Source organism: Aphelocoma coerulescens, chromosome 13, assembly GCF_041296385.1.
Source record: "Aphelocoma coerulescens isolate FSJ_1873_10779 chromosome 13, UR_Acoe_1.0, whole genome shotgun sequence".
Lineage (NCBI taxonomy): Eukaryota > Metazoa > Chordata > Aves > Passeriformes > Corvidae > Aphelocoma > Aphelocoma coerulescens.
The window spans coordinates 10,016,558-10,034,589 of record NC_091027.1 but is presented as its reverse complement, the minus strand read 5'-3'; the positions used below and the strand labels follow the sequence as shown (position 1 = coordinate 10,034,589).

The 18,032-nt window shown below is 49.4% G+C and overlaps 1 protein-coding gene across 5 annotated transcripts in view; it reads left to right on the top strand.

Annotated features, from left to right (window-relative positions):
* Positions 1-18,032, top strand: part of TCF7 (transcription factor 7) — a 72,846-nt gene that overhangs the window by 39,594 nt on the left and 15,220 nt on the right. For all 5 annotated transcript variants that reach the window (XM_069028839.1, XM_069028838.1, XM_069028836.1 and 2 more), the window contains exons 4-5: positions 10,992-11,124; positions 14,203-14,293. In XM_069028839.1, coding sequence (XP_068884940.1) covers positions 10,992-11,124; positions 14,203-14,293 — 224 coding nt within the window. The remainder of the gene's footprint in view (positions 1-10,991; positions 11,125-14,202; positions 14,294-18,032) is intronic.

Sequence of the window (18,032 nt, the reverse complement as noted above, 5' to 3'; positions counted from 1 at the left end):
CTAGCTCACTACCTAGTTTGTTGTGGGGAATTAGGAGATTGAGGCAGCAAAGCTGCATGTTGCCCGTAAGTCTGAGTCCAGCTCACAGGATCAGACCTCTCCAGCCTAAACTTCATCCAGGACCCTCTGCCCCATGCTGCTGAGGCCGCCAGGATTAGCTGCCGAGCATTTAAACTGCTCCTTGTTTTACATCTCATAGGAGGTAACATTTAAGGAACTTCTAGAAGTCAAGTGGCAGGACAAGATTAATTAGGATTCCTTTCTAATCCTAATTACAATGATATTTGCTTCCCACGATAGGAGTTGTTCATTATCATATGTATAAGTTTGTTTCTTTAGTCTGTCTGCTTCCCTCCCCCCAACAAAAAAAGGTTAAATAATATTTAATACATTTTTGCAGTCATTAAAAAAAATCAACTCTTTTTAATCTAGTAAAAACATCAGATGGGCAGAGGAGAAACCCATTCAATTCCCTATTAATTTCCCTTGCTCTCTAATTATATGCAAATCCACCAAGCCCAGGTTTTAATTCAGCTGCTCGCATTAAGAGATCAGAGGAAGATTCAAAATGGGAAAGCAGAGTTTGACGTGTCGTCGGGGGCTCGTATGAATTTGACTGGGAGATAAATTCCACATTTTAATTAAAATGTTTATTCCGCTCTACACAATAATGCTTGCTTGCTTTCAGAGGAAGAAAAGGGTATTAAGCATTAAAGGAACTAATTCCTCCTATCGAGAAAATTAGGATTTCTCTCAGGCAGACACAGGGTATCATCCAGGATTAGCGGCTGTAGCATTCTTTGTAAACATGTCACCCTTGAAAGTGAGCAACAAGGAAAGCTGCTATCGCCTTACTGCTGCAGGGTGTCCATAGAGCATCCCTTCGGCTCCAGAGGGGCTTATCTTCCCTCCGTGGCCCCCACAGAGCCATTTATCATGGAAACTGGGAAATAAATGTGAGTCAGATTAGGATAATGTGGGGGTGGCAGCAGGCAGCTCGCCTCTCTCCGTGCCAGGATCGGAAGGGGGATTTGGGGGTCCCTGTGGGGAGGCATGCCCCTTGCCACAGCCTCACCCATTGGTCTTCGCTGGTTGGCAAAACCAGTGTTAGGGAGGGAGTGACATCTGTCCCCACATTGGGCTGGAATGATGCTGTGGAGGAGTCTGGGAGAGACCCCAGGGAAGGCTCAGAGCAGCCGTGGTTCATTCGTTCCTGGCCATCCATGCTGGAAATGTGCTTGACATTTGTATAAATTTGAAAGGATTTCACCATAACAGAGAAATGTGCTCTCAAAGAGGATGATGATATTACATATTATCATCCCTGGTTGTTTTGGCTTATCTGTTACTGGATTGTGGCATGGGCTTGGACATGGCCACCTCTGACATGGTAAAACACTTTCCTTTGGTGTCATCTGATGTTGTGCGAGTGCGTGGCCTTGGCCATCGGGTGCCATGGGAGAAAGCTCCCTCTGGACAAGTCAGCAGCATTACAATACCATTTTTATTTTTATTTATTATTCCTGTTATTACTATTGGTTTTTTGCAGCATTGTCAGCGAGTTGGGGATTTCAGATGGGGTGAGAAACTTGGGTTTGTTGTCTGTTTCTTTCAACCAGTGCTGTTGTCAGATAGTGAGGTCTCACCTGAAGCTGACCTTTGAGACTAGCAGATTTAAAAGGGAGAGGAGAGGGAGAGGGAGAGGGAGAGGGAGAGGGAGAGGGAGAGGGAGAGGGAGAGGGAGAGGGAGAGGGAGAGGGAGAGGGAGAGGGAGAGAGAGAGGAGAGAGGGGATGTGGGGGGGGAGAGGGGATGTGGGGGGGGAGAGGGGATGGGGAAAGAAAAAGGTGAAAATAAAACAGGGACTGTAGTGCTTGCCAGGAGGGGCTGGTGACTGTCCCTTCCCAAGCCTATAGACAAGGGGCAAATATCCTATGATAGGTCTCCTGTCTAGGTCCTGGTCTGACAGGGGTGACACCGGCAGGATGGTGTCACCCATGGTGGCCTTGCACCCTGGCACTGCTGTGATGTGGAGGGGCAGGTTTCACCCCTCTGATGTTTGGTGAATCGAAACGTTTTAAATCACATCACAGTGTTTTGGGGGGTTGTGTTTTGTAAACTCCCCCACACTCTTTCAAGTCCATGGGCTGGTTTTGTTTTTGTTATAAATGGAAAGAAAAAAAACGCAGCCAGCAGCCAGGACCCCTCTCCTCACGCCCAAGGGTTCTGTAAGCAAATATTTGCCTCCAGAAAACTGCACAATGCTGGCACCTGGAGAGTTCTTGTTGCTGGCAGATGGCCCCAGAAATCTTGCAGGTTTTTCCATCTGCTGCTGCAGCACATCCTTGGAGAGGAGGGATCTTGGAATCACAGAATGGTTTGGGTTGGAAGGGACCTTAAAGACTATCTTGTTCCATCTCGTCTGCCACGGGCAGGGACACCTTCCACTAGACCAGGTTGCTGCAGGCCCTAGCCAACCTGGCCCGGAACATTTCCAGGGTATGGGGCAGCCACAATTTCTCTGGGAAACCAGTGCCAGTGCCTCACCACCCTCAGAGGGAATAATTTCTTCCCAATATCTACGGATGTGACAATCAGATGCCAAAACCATCTCAATTCAGATCCAGCACACAGCTGGGGCTGGGGTTTGCAAATGGCTTCTCAAAGCAGGTGAAAATCCTTGAAGCCAGCAGCACCAGGGATCAGGCACGGCTCTCACAGTGCAGACCCTCAGTGTTTCACCAAACCTTGCACCCTGAAGTTTGTCTGGACCTGGTGCTGCCAGGCACACAGAGGGTGACATCCCTGCTCCTTCGAGAAATGGTGTTTCAAGCCTGGCAACAGGGCAAGCCTTGCTTCTGTGACATATTTTTATTTTGCTTCCATCCCTTGCTCTCTCGGGCGTTTTCCTGATTAATTCTGGGTACTGGATCGACCACTCACCTTCGAAAAGTGGAGCGAAATAAAGCAGGTCAGATACTATCAGCCTCCACAGGTCAAGTGGGAGCCTTCGTGTTCACAGCCTCAAGTGTTACCAGTAACTCCAGGGTTTGCAGGTTTTGATTCAAATTCTCAGAACCACAGGACATGATGGGGACAGAGATTTTTTTTTCTCTGTAGCCCAGAACATGAGAGAGCCAGTAACCAGGGATGGATGTTGCAGAACAAGAGGAACAGCTGGGGGTTGATGCAGCCCCAGAATTAAACTGCCCTGGTTTTGGGGAGAAACTAGCAGGGGTTTGGTGCTCCAGTGCAGCCCCTGGGTGATTGCCCCAGCATTTTGGTTCCATGTGGCAGTGCACATTGGGACTGGAGGGATGGTTCTGTCCTCTCCTGAGCAGATGCTTTGAGCATCACAGCAGGAGCGTTTCCCAAGCAAGGCAAGCATTGCATGAGGGCACTTTCTGTGGGTTTGGGGAGGCTTCTGGAGTGAGGTGGCTCTTCTGCTGAATGGAACTGTAAACATTGGGTGGTGATGCCTAAATTTCGGGTTTTTGGGGTTCCATCTCTCTGGTATAGGGTGTAGCTGCCTCTACACTTGCCCCCAGTCACCCTAAGAGAGCAGCCTCTGGGAGGGACTTTTCATCTTTATTTTTCCATGCCTTTTTTTTTTCTTTTTTTTTTTTTAATTTTCAGGAAGAACCACCTACATCTTTCTCTTAGAAGATAAATACTTGAGAAGTGAAACAGCTCTTCCTGTGCCCATAAATGGCAAAAAACTCAGCTTATTTCCCCTGTAGGGTTTGACTGAAAAATAATAACCCTTATTGCTTAAAACCAGAAACCAGCAGCAGCATGGAAGGTCACTGAGAAATTTTAGAACGTTTTTAAGTACTTTTGCTGTATTTCTCCCATCGCTGTACATGTTCAAGGCCAGGTTGGAGGGGGCCCTGAGCAACATGGTCTAGTGGGTGGTATATCTGCCCATAGCAGGGAGTTGTAACTGTATTATCTTTAAGGTCCCTTCCAACCCAAACTGTTCTGTGATTCTGTGATTTGTCCCCATCGTGTCTGGAGCTTGGTCACCCCTCTGAGTGCTCAGACACAGAAGAGGTGAAATGCCAGGGAACTTGTTCCGTGATGCACATCCCAGTCACAGGGGAATCAGGATCAAGGGAGCTGAGTCTGGCCACTAAGGCGAGCGCATCCCCTGGAATGTGCAAAGATCAGGGCTACCCAGGTGCCTCATCAGCATTTTCAAAGCAGAGCTGGATTTTAAAGAAGCTGAAAGAAATCAGAGGGAAAGGGAAGAGTTGAGGGAATTCATGCTCCATCAACCACAAAATGTAGAGTGCCGGGATAAAAACCAGGGCGAGGACAATGTTTGGATAAAAACCTGAGCAAAGACAGTATTGCCTGTATGTGGGACATGTCTCTTAAACCAATCAGCTCCTTGTTGCAATTCATATGCAGAATTGGTGCAAGAATTAATAGCTGCAGATTATTCCTTTCCTCTCCTTCTGACTGCTGCTCATAAGTACATCAGAGCCATCCAGAGGTGGGGTGCACAGGGCAGCAGGACTCTTCTGGTCTTGGGGATGAGGTCTCTGGGCTCTGCAGGAACCCTTGGTGGTGCTGAGGGTAAGAACCATATCCAGATCTCTGAGCCACAGCCATGCTGGTTGACCTGGGCAGTGGCCAGGGAGATGCTGCTGCTGCTGCTGCTGCTGCTGCTGCTGCTGCTGCTGCTGCTGCAGCCACCAAAATTTGGCTCTGCTGGAGGGGTGCACAGCTGGATGAGGGCAGTGCCTGAGCGTGGGCAGCTTTAACTTTCCCTGTTTCCTTTCCGCTGCAGCAGCAGGCTGGGGCGCTGGGACTGCAGCAAAAGTGAGAAAAGAGAAAAAAGTGTGCTGAGACAAGAAATGAGTCGACGCTGCCTTTGCCCACGAGCTACCAAGGGCTCCAGCCCTGGCGCGTGCAGTCAGTGCCAAAAACGGTCTGCAGTGGGTACTTAGGGTGATCTTTTATCACAGCATCTCCTGGTATAACAGCACGGGGAAATGATGGGTGAAGGTGTCTGCTGACACGGTCTGGGGCCCTGAGCTGGGAGGTGTTACCAGAACTTAAGAGTGTGGAGAGCTGGCTTTGAGTCATGGGCTCTGGGTCCCTGGTGCCCCAAGTGGCAACATTCCCCTGGGAGTCCTCCTGTGAGCCCTCCTGGCAGCAGATGCTGCAGGATGTACCTAACAATGTCCTTAATAATACCATAGAATCACAGGATGGTTTGGGTTGGAAGTAACCTTAGAGATCATCCAGTTCTAACCCACCTGCCATGGGCAGCAACACCTTGCACTAGACCAGGTTGCCCAGGGCCTCATCCAACCTGGTCTAATGTCTTCAATACATCCCTAATGCCTTGCTAATTTGGACTGATTGGAGGATAAAGAGCAAAAGGCACAGTGCCCCTGGTCACAGGTAGCTTCCCCAGCAGCAGTGCATGCTTGGTGCAGCCTGACCTTATACCTTTCTTTCTGTGGCATGATGACTAATTTTGCAGTGAAGAGGAATTAATTCCTCATTGAATCAGCCACAGCAAAACTTGGTAGGTTTTGTTTTTCATAGCCGACACATCAACTCATCTCACTCTCTCTGAGAAGTGACGTCAGAGCAAACACATATGGGGAGACTCGGGGCTGAACTGCAGCCTGCAGCTCCTGTGCTGCACCCAGGCATCAACGCAGGGCAGAGGAGCACGGAGACCTGCTCGGAGCTCAGCCCACCATCTGAGCTGGGAACAGCCTTGGGGGATGCTCCCAGCAGCCAAACACACAGCGCAGCCAGTGGCACAGGGCTCTGGGACTGCCAAAACCCGCCTCTGCCGTGGTGGTGATGGCCACCAGCACGGCACAGCTGCCAGCCCCAGCTCCCTTCCCTTGGCCAGGCCCCTCACCACACATGGGTCACTGCTGGGCTGCCCCACAGCTCTTCATTTCTCTGTTTTTGGGGCTGGCAGTGTGGGAAAATTTGAAAGTAATGTGAGTAATCTCACCTGACTGCGGCTCGGCTCCCCGGTGAGGCTGGAAACCACAGCGCTCACCCCGGCCACCAGCTCCTGCACCCAGGCACTCTGTGCTGTGGGGGACAGATCCTGCTCCCTCCAGGGTGCTCCCAGCTTTCCCTCAGCACGGTCTGGGCCATGGGGGCACCTGGCTCCAGGGGTCACAGAGGGGTTATGGGACTTTCCTCTCCCTGCAGGCTCCTGTGCATCCATGGACGGACAGTGGCTCCCACAGTGCAGGGGTTTCCAGCAGTTTTGGCTCTAGGAATGTTGGCTGATGTTCTGGGAGCTGTGGTTTGTGCAAGGCAGGCAGCACCCTGTTATCTTCCGTGGGGAGCACAGCACCCCTTGGAGTCACATCCCCAAAGAAAATTTACCTGCATGAAATTTAACATTTTTCACGATTGGAAGGGACAGTAGAATTAAGCTACTTTATTTTAGTTCTGAATTGTCTTCTACCAGAAAATTAAAGTCATTCCCATCCATAGAAGCAGCAGTGGAGCCCAGTGCTGGTGGGATGTCGGGATCCTCAGCAGCCCCCCAGGCAGCATGGTGTGACCACTGCTGCTTTTAATAGCTGTGTTCAGTTGTAAAAAGGAATACTTTCCACAGGTTACAAAACATCCTCTTCTTTTTTTCATTTGTTTCTTTTCCTAAACTGATCCGAGCAGAAAAAAATTCTTTTTTTTTCTCTCTAATATTTTCCCAGAGTTAAAAACTCAAAGAGTTTTACCAGCCATGGAAATTTTTTTAGTTTGATCATTTCACTCAAACTTTGACTTTTGACCTTCTGTGCTACATTTTTCTAAGGTTAGCTTTAAAGTTTAAGAGAAAAATCCTCCATCAAACCAGCAAAGTAAAACTACTCATTTTTAGCATGTCATGACTAAATAGATAAGTCTTTAAAAAAATGAATTTCAAATACTTGCTAAGACAAGGTGCTTTCCAGAAAATGTTTGATTATAATCTCACACCATTCTCTAGTGAAAACCCCACATTTTGATTAAACAAACCCTCATTTATAGTTCTGATCAACCAGCAGCATCCCAGCAGCTTGTATAACCCCACTGCTACCTGTGGCCAGAGCACGTGTGATGGGGAATGGGAGTAAAGGAGAAGGATGTTGAGCCTGGTCAGGCACCTTGGAGCCAAAATACACTGGGACTGCAGTGGTGAGGGTGATCCTCATATGCAAGATCCACTGGGTTTGTGTGTGCTCAGAAGAGAGTTTTCTGTCTGGCCTTGAGATCCCATCACAATCACACACCCGTGTGTGAGTGGAGAGATCTAATTTTGCCTTGCCAACAGTTAGTCTTTCTTAACAATTAGTGCAACTGTGTTTTCTCTGTGCTCCTGTAATTACCTCTAATTATTAAAGTCACATCTTGGCTTCAAGGAGGGATCCTCTTCCCTCCATAGCGTTGGGTTTTTCAGTCATTTTCAGGGAGATTGGTGGGGTGTTTGGTGCTGGGAGAGAGATGTGCTGCAGCATCAGTGCCTGGCCTAGCACACAGGGGAGGAGGGGGCAGCGCTCACCAGGGAGCTGGGCACTCAGCAGAGCTGCAATTTAGCAAATTTGAGAGGGGGGAAAAGCCCTCCAGGCTTGCAAACCCCGTCCTGCTGCTCCGTCCCCTCTGGAAATACCATTCTGCTGTTGCTGTGAATGTGTCTCTTCCTTTCTGTACGAGGTTGTGGCTGCACAGCTCATTCCCCAACATGTCTTCAAAGGGCTGTGCTGAAAGAGGTGAGGCAATGCTGTCCTTGGAGCCCTTTCATGTTCCCCACAGCTGCTAAAGGACAGGAGGTGACAAATTGGTGTTGGGACCATGATGTTTGGCACCAGCAGCTTTATTTTTGGTGGGTGGGTAGTGAGCAGCTCTGTCATTGCAGCTCTGGGCTGTGTTGAACCCCAGGAGACAAAATAAGATAGTTTACCAAACCACAGCACGTCCTCTGTGATGTCCTGACCGGCAGCACCCTGTGATCTCCCAGGGGACCTGCTGAGAGAATGCCAAATCACTGCCCTCCTGTCAAATCAATCCTCTTGGGAGAGAACATTTACTTGAGGTTAATTTTATGGCATAAAACATTGTTACCTGCTAAGTTCTGGCTTTGAAAAGCCTCATCAGGGTTCATGTGCTGCAGCTGATTTGCAGGAACGTAATCTAGACCTTGCAAAAAAGAGGATTGATCCTGTTTCTCTGGCATATGGATTTCCATAAGCCAGGTATGGTTTCATAGTGCAGCTGGGGAAGACCAGGAGCTGCAGTCATGGCCATGGGCCACAATCATTGGCAGCTGCAGTCTTTGAACCAGGATCAACACAGAGTTTTCTCTGTTTCTCCATATTTTTGTGCAGCATTTCCTTCTTCCCTTCATTTTGGGAGATGGGTTCCTGTAACAAACTCCTTAATGGAGAAAGTAGGAGGGGCATAAATAGCCCCTTGCAGAAATTTTTCTTGTCTCCTTGCTGGTCATCCTTCCCCACCAGATCTTTATGGCTTTATAGAGTAAAGAAGTTTTTGAGTGAGGCAAGGGCCAAATGTAGAAGGGTCATGGGAAAGGCAGCTCTTCTTAATGGTGCAGCATCTTGTTTTCCGTCTGATGGAAAAGCTGAGTAATTGAGCTGCAAGTCTTTGTTGTACCACCAAGTTACCTTTGAATCATTGAATCTGAGAATGGTTTGGGTTGGAAGGGACCTTAAAAATCATCTCCTTCCAATCCCCTGCTATGGGCAGGGACACCTTCCTCTAGATCAGTTCTAAGCACAGTCCAACCTGGCCTTGAACACTTCCAGAACTTGTTCTGAAAGTTCTGCTTTGATGGGAAGGAGGACAGTCCATGCTTTGCTCTAACCACATGTACTCTCTGCTTTTCCCTGGGGAGGTATCCTGCAGATCAGCATCAGAACAGTTCATCTGCCTTTTTAGTGGTCTGTGTCTTCTGTCATTGCTCTGAAAGCTGTTCACAGTCATCAGGCAGCAAGACTGGCTGGTGAATGGTGCTGTGCTTTGGATCAAGCACAAGGCAAATGGGAAAGAAAGATCTGCCCTACTTTGAACAGAAGAAATGCTTGAGTTGAGGTTTTCCAAACAGCTCAACATCGAACTCGTTCTGCTCCAGTCTCATGTTAAAATGTACACGTAGAACTGCATATCCCTCATTTAGGCTTTGTGGCTCTTAAATAAGCTAAACCATAGCTAATTTTAGAAATATCACTGAAAAGCTCTGCTTCATCTCATTTCATGGCTAAGAATAGAAAAAGCTCAGAGTTCTAAACATGTGTTTAACTAAGCAGGAACCAGCCCAGTGCTGCTCTCAATGGGAAAACCGCATAACCCATGGCCCTGCTGCAGGACTGGAATGCTTGTACCACACCAGTTTGTGCTGGGAAGGGGGGTTACGTTCCCAGTACCCCATTGTATACAGTAAATCTACACCTGTTAAGCATCAGGAATTGGGGTTTTCATTCATTCTCAAATGCAAACCTGCGTGCCTCTTGGTTTTTATTTGCATGAGCAAACCTTTGTGGGAAAGGCAGATGTAAAGCAGCGTCTCCACCAGTTTGTTTTCCTTTCCGCTTCATGGGCTTCCTCCTCAGAGCACGGATGCAAAACACAGGACCTGCCCAGGGCTCCCAGTTCACTTGGAGCAGCCGGGATAGGTCCAGGACAGGCCGGCCAGAGCCACTGTCTGCATCTGTGCCTCCTCCACCAAAGCCAACCGGAGCTTCGTGCTCATTCTACCTGAGCAAAATCATCACCAAAGTGAAAGGCACCAGTGAATTGAGTCCAGGGATCAAATGACTTGTCGAAAGTCACACAGCAAATCATCTGTAGACATCCCAGTGAGACTGATGAGAACTGGCTGGCAGTGCCCAGCTCCTAGCCCCTGGAGAGCTGTCAGACCTGCTCTGTTTCCATTTTCACCCTGTTTTGGAGTGCTGTTAGTCCTGTTTCTTTTTGTGGATTTATCTGGGACAAATCCTAACATTCCACCACCAAGACGAAGTCAGTTTGGATTTAAAGGCAACCATGGGCGAAACTGGGCATGTTAGGAAGCAGCACGAGACGCTCGAGGCGAGGAGGCTGCGTAGATGGCAGCGTGTGTGAATGTGTGTGTGTGTGTTCCTTACAGCTGTGCAGCTCTTCCAAACAGGTTCCCCTCTCTCTGCTCCAACATGCAGGAGGACTTCCTGTTGCGTTCACCAAAAAGGGCCTTTTCCAAGGTGTTGGGCTCCAACAGCCAAGCTGTGCGTAACCAGGAGTAGACACAAGAGGAGATGGATTTTTCTTTGCTTAGTTTTCCTGGATTTCTTGCATCTCTAGCATTACCTCAGCTCCCTCTGGTCCTTCTCCAGCACTGGAGCTCAGTCCAACAGGGATTTCAGCCCAAGGGCTCACTGGTGACTATGTCCCATTTTCAAAGGCATTACCCTCAGCGTTTAATGGTGGCCTTGGCAGTGCTGGGTTAATGGTTGGACTTGACAATCTCTACAAAGTCTTTTCCAGCCTAAATGATTCCATGATCCTGTGTCTGTCCTTGCATGACAGGCCTGATAAGTAAAGCCCAAACATGACTTTCACAGTGAATATGAAGGATTCACTGTGAAAGTCCAGATTGAGACCCTGTGGTAGCTCAGGACAGAGAACAAGAGCTTTGCATTGGGTAACACACTTGGAGCGTTCATCCTGGAATAAAAGAGACTGGAAATGAATGAAAAAAAGTTCTGAATTTTGAAAACTTCATGCTGATTTGATCTGTTTTCCACTTATCCAAGAAATCATTTCCAGCTGTTTTCCCTGCTTGGTTTATGGTTTTTGGTTTTTTTTGCAGGATGCTGCAGTGTTTGTTTAATAATTTGTTTAGGGTTTGTTAAGTGTTTTTAGTTATTCCCAGCCTTGCTGGCATCAGCAGGACTGCAGAGGGCACTGGCCTTCCTTGCTGGTGGATCCTGATGACTTCTGAGTCCTCTCTGTCATTGTGTCTTGCAGTCCAACAAAGTTCCCGTCGTGCAGCCGTCCCACGGAGTGCACCCGCTCACCCCGCTCATCCCGTACAGCAACGACCATTTCAGCCACGGCTCCCACTCGCCCCACTTGCCCGCTGACATCAACCAGAAACAAGGTAATGGCAGCACTGGGACCTGTGTGCTGGGAGAGGGACAGAGCTGGAGACCACTGAGGCTGTAACCTTCCTGGTCCCAAATCAATGAGAAAAACTGGGAGCTTTGGTCAGCTGGGACATTGCTTAGCAGTAAGAGGTTATTTAGCTTATTGGCAATGCTTTGTGGTCTGGCCGTGAGCAGTTTGATACCAAAAGGGCCAGCCCTGCTGATGGAGTGTGTTCAGTTCTCTGTACAAGCTGTCCTGCACCTTGAGACCAGACCAGAGCCTGCATGATTATGCACAAGAGTCAACCAGAAAATGGAAAGTAATCTTTCCTTTGACTCATACCCAAACTGTTGTCAGGTCGTCATTTTGAGAAAATAAATGCTTGAAACAGGAAATATTTTGACTAAACAGGATCAGTGTCTGATAGTTGACTGGATAGTGACACATGTGTCCCCGTAGCCACACGTTATCTGGTTGTCACACAGTTTGGCTTTTTGTGTTCCTGTGTGAGCCCAGGCTGTGTCAATTGGCTTATGAGGCGATGGAGGAAAGTACAGTATGTTGAGGTTAAACCCTCTAAAATAAACTGTAAATACAGGTATGTGTTGAGGAATTCACCCCAGTCCATCATTCCATCATTCTTCATGGGTTCCTGGCAAACTGAGTGCAAAATCAAACTTTTCTCAACCTTACATTAGTGCAGAACCTCTGTTCAGATTAGCCAGGCTTTTACACAAACCTGGGCTTGATTTTGTGGGAAAGCAAGCAAATTGACAGTTTTCTGTCAAACTGCATTCAGGAAGGAGGTCAGTGTCCATCATAGCCCAGAAATCAGTGCCAAAACAGAGGCACAAAACCAACTGTTGTGATTTGGGCAAAGGCCTCCACCCAGGAGTGATCCAAACTGTCCCAGAGGCATCAGCTTCACCAAGTTAACATCACTGATAAAACAATGGGTTATATAAGATGCTCTTGGCTGAAGGACTCACTGAATAATCCCTGGTCTGACCCTGAAGGCCACATTCTGGACTCAACAGGGATGCAGATGGGTAGGATTTAGGTCTGGTGTAAGAGATACCCAGGCATATCCTGGTTGTCTTCCAGGCAGCACACTGCTTCTCAGCCATCAGAGCATAATAAACTCAGCAGAAAAATAGGAAGAGTTAACAAAATAAACCTATTAAAATCTCAGCTAATGGCTGAGTTTGATTCTGGAGAGAAAGTGCGCAGGAAGGCAAGCTGACACACCTTCCCCCACACTGCCTTTGCTGTACCTGGCAGGGCTCTGCCCCTCCAAGAGCCCCTCACTGTGAGCTGCCTCCTGGGACTCACTGTCAGCTTGGAAAACCTTAAGTGATACAAGAGCAGCTCTCCCAAGGGCAGAGCTGGTTATATCCCTCTGTAGAGGCTACGATTGGCACTGGAGCAGTCCCTGAGCATTCATCTCTGCAGTGGGTCAGTCGTTCTAGGACATTGTCCTTGGACTGCCCACCTGCGCCCTCAGTTGCAGGCACTGTCCAGTTTCCACTTCCCATTTAGCCTGTGCTTTTACAGGCACAGGAGTCTGTTTGTCCCAGAGGCCCCCCAGGTGCTATTCAAGGAGAGGTTCAGACCATCGTCCTCAGCTGGGTCTCGCCTTTGTGGTGCAGCTGTGATCATACATACATGCCCCATCCCTACACTGCTGGGGTGAGGGTTTTCTTCCCTGTTCATCCTGGCTGTGCCCCATCTCTGTCTTCATCACTGAAATAGCTCCCATTATCACCCACAGTAAGCACTTGAGAGTCACTCTCGTTCTCCCAGCATCCCTTTAAAGTTTCTCACAGTAGCCCAAGGACACACAGACGAGGAAATACAAGCAGGAATTCTGAGTCAGTGGCTGGTGTCCCAACCACTGGGCCAGCAAGAATAACTTGTGCTCTGACTTACGCAACTCATATTGTTGGGGGTGCAAATCTGAGGATGTTCCATCAGCTGCCTTGTGCAGGGCTGGTTTTGTTTGACCCTCTGTGGGCCACTGAGTCCCACTTGAAGCAAATCTCATATTAGGTTATATATTCCTTTCAGGTCAGTTATGTGTTTATTTTAGCTGCCTACTAAGATGCTTGGAATTGGTTGATGTCATTCCTAGTTAATAAGGTATCATTCATACACCTAGGAAAAAAATCCAGTTGCAACTGCTTGCAACTCATCACCAATTTAGTCCATGTATTTATCACCCAGGACAGCCACTCGTCAATCCCTGTACCCAATTTTTGTCTGAGGCTCAATAGCAGCCATCACTACACCATGCTGTGCCTGAGCTCAGCCTCAGCACCCCCCAGTTTCCCAGTCCAGGGGTCAGCTGGAGGCTGTTTTTGTGAGCAGCACCATGGTTGTCTGAGTCCCACTCACAGCCCCAGGCTCCACAGGATGTTTTTCAGTCCAGATAGGAACGGAGCGATGGCTGCGGCTGTGTCCCCTGGCCATGCTGCCTGTGCCAGCGGCTTTGAAGATCACACAGGGATTCCCCATACAAAGGGTGAATTCCCAGCTGGCACCATACCCACCTCCACAGTTCTTGGCACCCACAGAGCCGCAGAACAATTGTTTTGAACTCAAATTGCTTAAAATGAAGTTGGAAGTGATGACTGCTGGAACATCCCCACTGCCTGCTCACGGGGGGTCCTGTGGATGACAGTTGGAGAGGGAGCATAGGAATGGCTTTGACCATCTACTGAGCACCTGAGTGGGCTCTCTGGGAAAGGCAGAGGGGAGCCTGGAGTTAGCCAAATCCTTACCAAAGCACAGTGCTGCTTGGCCTCAGGGTGGCACGGAGCAGCTGTGATGCTTGTGCAAGAGCAAGATGCCTCCTCCACCCCCTTATGTGAGTGTTTGTGATTTTGCAGCAACATGGATGACCCACCACATCCCCACAGAGAGAACCACAGAAAATAAAAGGGAATTACACCATCCTGCCACTTGCAGAGTGCTATTTCATGTAGCTGTCCACAAGTGACCATAGATGAAGCAGCCAGGGGGTTGGGAACGATCCAGGTCAGCCAGGGAGTTCAGTGCCAGGTCCAACTCCTCTCCTTCTCCCTTCTTCCAGGAGTGCACCGTCCTTCCCAGACCTCAGACATCCCTGGTTTCTACCCCCTGCCCCCCGGAGGAGTCAGCCAGATCACGCCGTCGATGGGATGGTGAGTGAGGAGGGCTTGGCCCGCGCAGCCCCAGCCCCGCTGGACGTGCAGGGCGGGGATGGGTCACTGAGCCAACCACTGCGCCTGCTCCCCGTGACCTCCACGGTGCTTTCTCCCAGCTTCACCCCTCCTGTGTGCTGTGCGAAGAGGGAGGAGATTTTAGCCCTGTCTTGGAGGTGGGGAGCAGCCTCATGGAGAGGCTGAAGGCTGTGTCCTGGCTGAGGCATCCCTGGAGAGGGGTTACAACCTGCCCAATTCAAAACTGCCTCCTGCTTTACATCTGTCTATGTGGACTAGGGAACCCAGCGAGAGCTTCCTACACACCCCTCCTAATCACAGCAAAAGTCTCTCTTTTGAGTAGGAGGTAATTTTCTCCCTCGCTGGACTTTTCAGCACAAACAGTGCTTTCCCTGAGCATGCCACCAGCACAGAGTAATCCTGTGGGATGCTCCATCTGCCAGGCCATGGTGTTTCTTGGAATCTGACATACAGGGAAAAAGTACATCATGGTAGAGACCTGCCAGGAAGCAACCCCAGTACCCACAGCCTGGCCACAGCTCAGCCAGTTGGTAACCACTGCCCCAGCAGGCATGGGAAAGGAGAGGCCATGAGCTGGAGCACTCCCAAAATGTACCCCCTGCGTGGGCCAGCCCTGCGGAGCACCCTGCAAAGCAGAGCCTGGTGGTAAACCTGCCCTGGGGACACAAGTTAAAACTACACCAGTGTGTTCTCTGTAGTCATTGCCACTGGCTTTTGTCCTCGTGACCATGAGAACACCGAGAGAGCAGGTCTGGCAGGTGCTGCCATGTGGGCATCATCGCTGCTCAGATTAACTTTTAATCCCCAGTGATGATGTAGGGACATGGCAGAGGCTGACAGGGAGACTGGTGGCTGCAGGTGGCAATTCAGGGTTGCTGGGATGAGGAGAGAGTGCAGGGCAGGTGATCACAGGGGGTGTGGCCAGATCCCCCCAATGCCGGTGGATAAAACCCTGGCAGAGCCTGGGGGAGAGCTCCAGGTACAAGAACATATTGCAAATTGGGAAAGGGGAAGCTTCTTAAAGCACAAAGTAAAATGTTAGCTTTTTGCTTTGTTTTGCTTATGAATTTCGTGTTTCAGATATTTAACCACAAAGAAACAGAGGATGAGGCCTTTGATACAGTCTGGCTTCAAAGAGATTACATTTTACCTTCTGTGCTAAATCTGCTACTCTTGGGTGATGATTTAACTCCTCATATGATGTGATTCATCCTCAGGAAAAACAAGGATTGGGGTGACGGTGCTGCAACCTGAAAGAAATAGTTGGAGTGGGGAGAAAGGAGCCTGTTTGTCAAATGGAAGGTCCGCTCCTGGGTTAGGATGGTGCTGTTCAGACAGCCCTGGGCACAGGAAGGGAGAGCAATCTGGTTTTTTATGGAGGTTCTGTGGGGCGGTTGGTGGTGGAGAGAGCTTTCATGGCTGAGAGCTGCTCCAGCATCCATGGGGTTTGGCATCCTCCTGCAGCCTCATCAGATGCCTTCATTAATGGCTAATAAGCAGATATGGTAAAGCAACAAACAGCCTGACATGCAGAGAGCAGCACCTTGAGGGACATGTGTCTAACAGAGCTTTTGCTCATTCTTTTCCTTGCCCGGAATGTACGGAAAGAGCCCCAAACCCACTTTGTGGAGTGCCCAGTCCTCAGCTGAGGCTCAGCACACCGCTGTGGGTGGGTGCAGAAGCACTGAAGCCCAGCAGGTTCATGGCAGCATCCCCCTCATGCCAGCAGCAGGCAGCAGGGGCCATGTGCCAGGGATGGATGTGCTGGGGATGGTCATGCCAGGGATGCATCCCAGAGAAGCTGTGGATGCCCCGTCCCTGGAAATGTTCAAGGCCAGGTTGGATGGGGTCTTGAGCAACCTGGTCTAGAGGAAGGTGACCCTGCCCATGGCAGGGGGTTGGAACTGGATGATCTTTAAGGTTCCTCCCGACCCAAATCATTACAGGATTCCATGGCTGTGCTGGTGCCACCAAGTCAGCTGCCAAGTCAGGGCAGCCACACACGGGAAGCAACTTTTCCTCCACAAACTGACAGGCAGGAGCTGGGCAGAAACTGGTTTTGTTCTCACCGAGCGCTTCAGGAGGAGGAGCTGCAATCACTCTCTCTGTAATTAAGCTGGGATGACAGTCAGATAAAAGCCTCCTGGGGCCGAGCACGGCGGTGCCATGGCAGCCTCTCCTCCACCATCCCACAGCCTTTTTTCTGAGCCACTCTCCCATCACCAGGTGATCCTCTAGAAAAAGGCTGGGAGAGCTGGGGTTGTTCAGCCTGGAGGAATTTCCAGGGACGACTCAGAGTCCCTTCCCATACCTAAAAGGAGCTTATAAAAGAGGGATAGGGACTTTTTATATGGGCAGATAGTGATAGGACAAGGGGGAACAGTTTTGAACTAAAAGAAGAGAGTTAGATTAGGTGTTTGGAAGAAGTTCTTTACATAGAGGGTGGTGAGGCCCTGGCACAGGTTGCCCAGAGACATTGCAGCTGCCCCATCTCTGGAGGTGTTCATGGTCAGGCTGGACAGAGCTTGGAGCATCTGGATCTAGTGAAAGGTGTCCCTGCCCACGGCAGGAGCTTGGAATGAGGTGAACTTTAAGGTCTCTTTCAACCCAAACCAGTCTGTAATGCCATGATATGGGCTGTAATTGTGCACTCCCAATCATCAGGGACTGATTTTGCAGTTGCTTTATTTTGCGTGTCAGAGGGACTTCGGATGAAGATGCAAGTGCCCGACTCCATTCCTATCCCAATGTACCAGCCTCTGGAGTAACACAGCTTGCTTCTGGATTAGCTCCAAGTGTTTTCTCAGCCCTGGGGCAGCCGCCTCCAACTTCAAAGGTTGTTTCGGTTTCCCGGTGCACGGCAACACTTGGCTGTTTGTTGGTGTGTTTATACCCACCGACATCTGAGGGGTGGGAGAGGGCTTCTGCCTGCCAGGGTCTAAACAGCCCTGGCTGCCTTTCCTACAGACAGATCTGGCAGATTTCGTTCAAGCCAAGACACAGCAGCAGGAACGGGAGCCTCCTTCCTGCCCAGAGCAGCTCAGGGGCTTGACTGCTGCCCCACTGTCATTATTCCTCTTCAGGGCAGAAACTTGTCTTTAGCCCCAAAAAATCCCAGGCATCCAGGAGCTTTGTCCTTCACAGAGCACCACATTTAATGACAGTGGATTTTTTGTGGATTTTTTCATCATTAGAGTGAAAATAGCTGGTCCTGGGTTTAGGTACAGCTCTGTGCAGCCTGGCCAGAGGAGCATGAGCACCAGCACAGGTATAAGCACCCCATTGTGCCCCATCCCTGGAGGTGTTCATGGTCAGGTTGGGCAGGGCTTGGAGCATCTGGATCTAATGAAAGGTGTCCCTGCCCATTGCAGGAGCTTGCAATGAGCTGAGCTTTAAGGTCCCTTCCAACCTAAACCATTCTGTAAATCTATGATCTCCGTTTCCATGTGCAGTTTTAGGCTAGAAGTATCTTTTGGCAGGTTTGCAGAACAAGCCATGGTATTTTTGAGCTATTTCCATATGAAAATGTGGGGGTTCCCTTGCTGGGAACAACAAGGAACTTCCTGCATAGTTATTTTACTATCTCAAAAATAATTTCCAGCCCCAGGTCTGATACATGCCTGGTCCCCAGTATGAAACAACTTTCAAAATGAATGCAGGACTGAGCTTTTGGCTTGTTTAAAACTGATGGGTGTCCTTA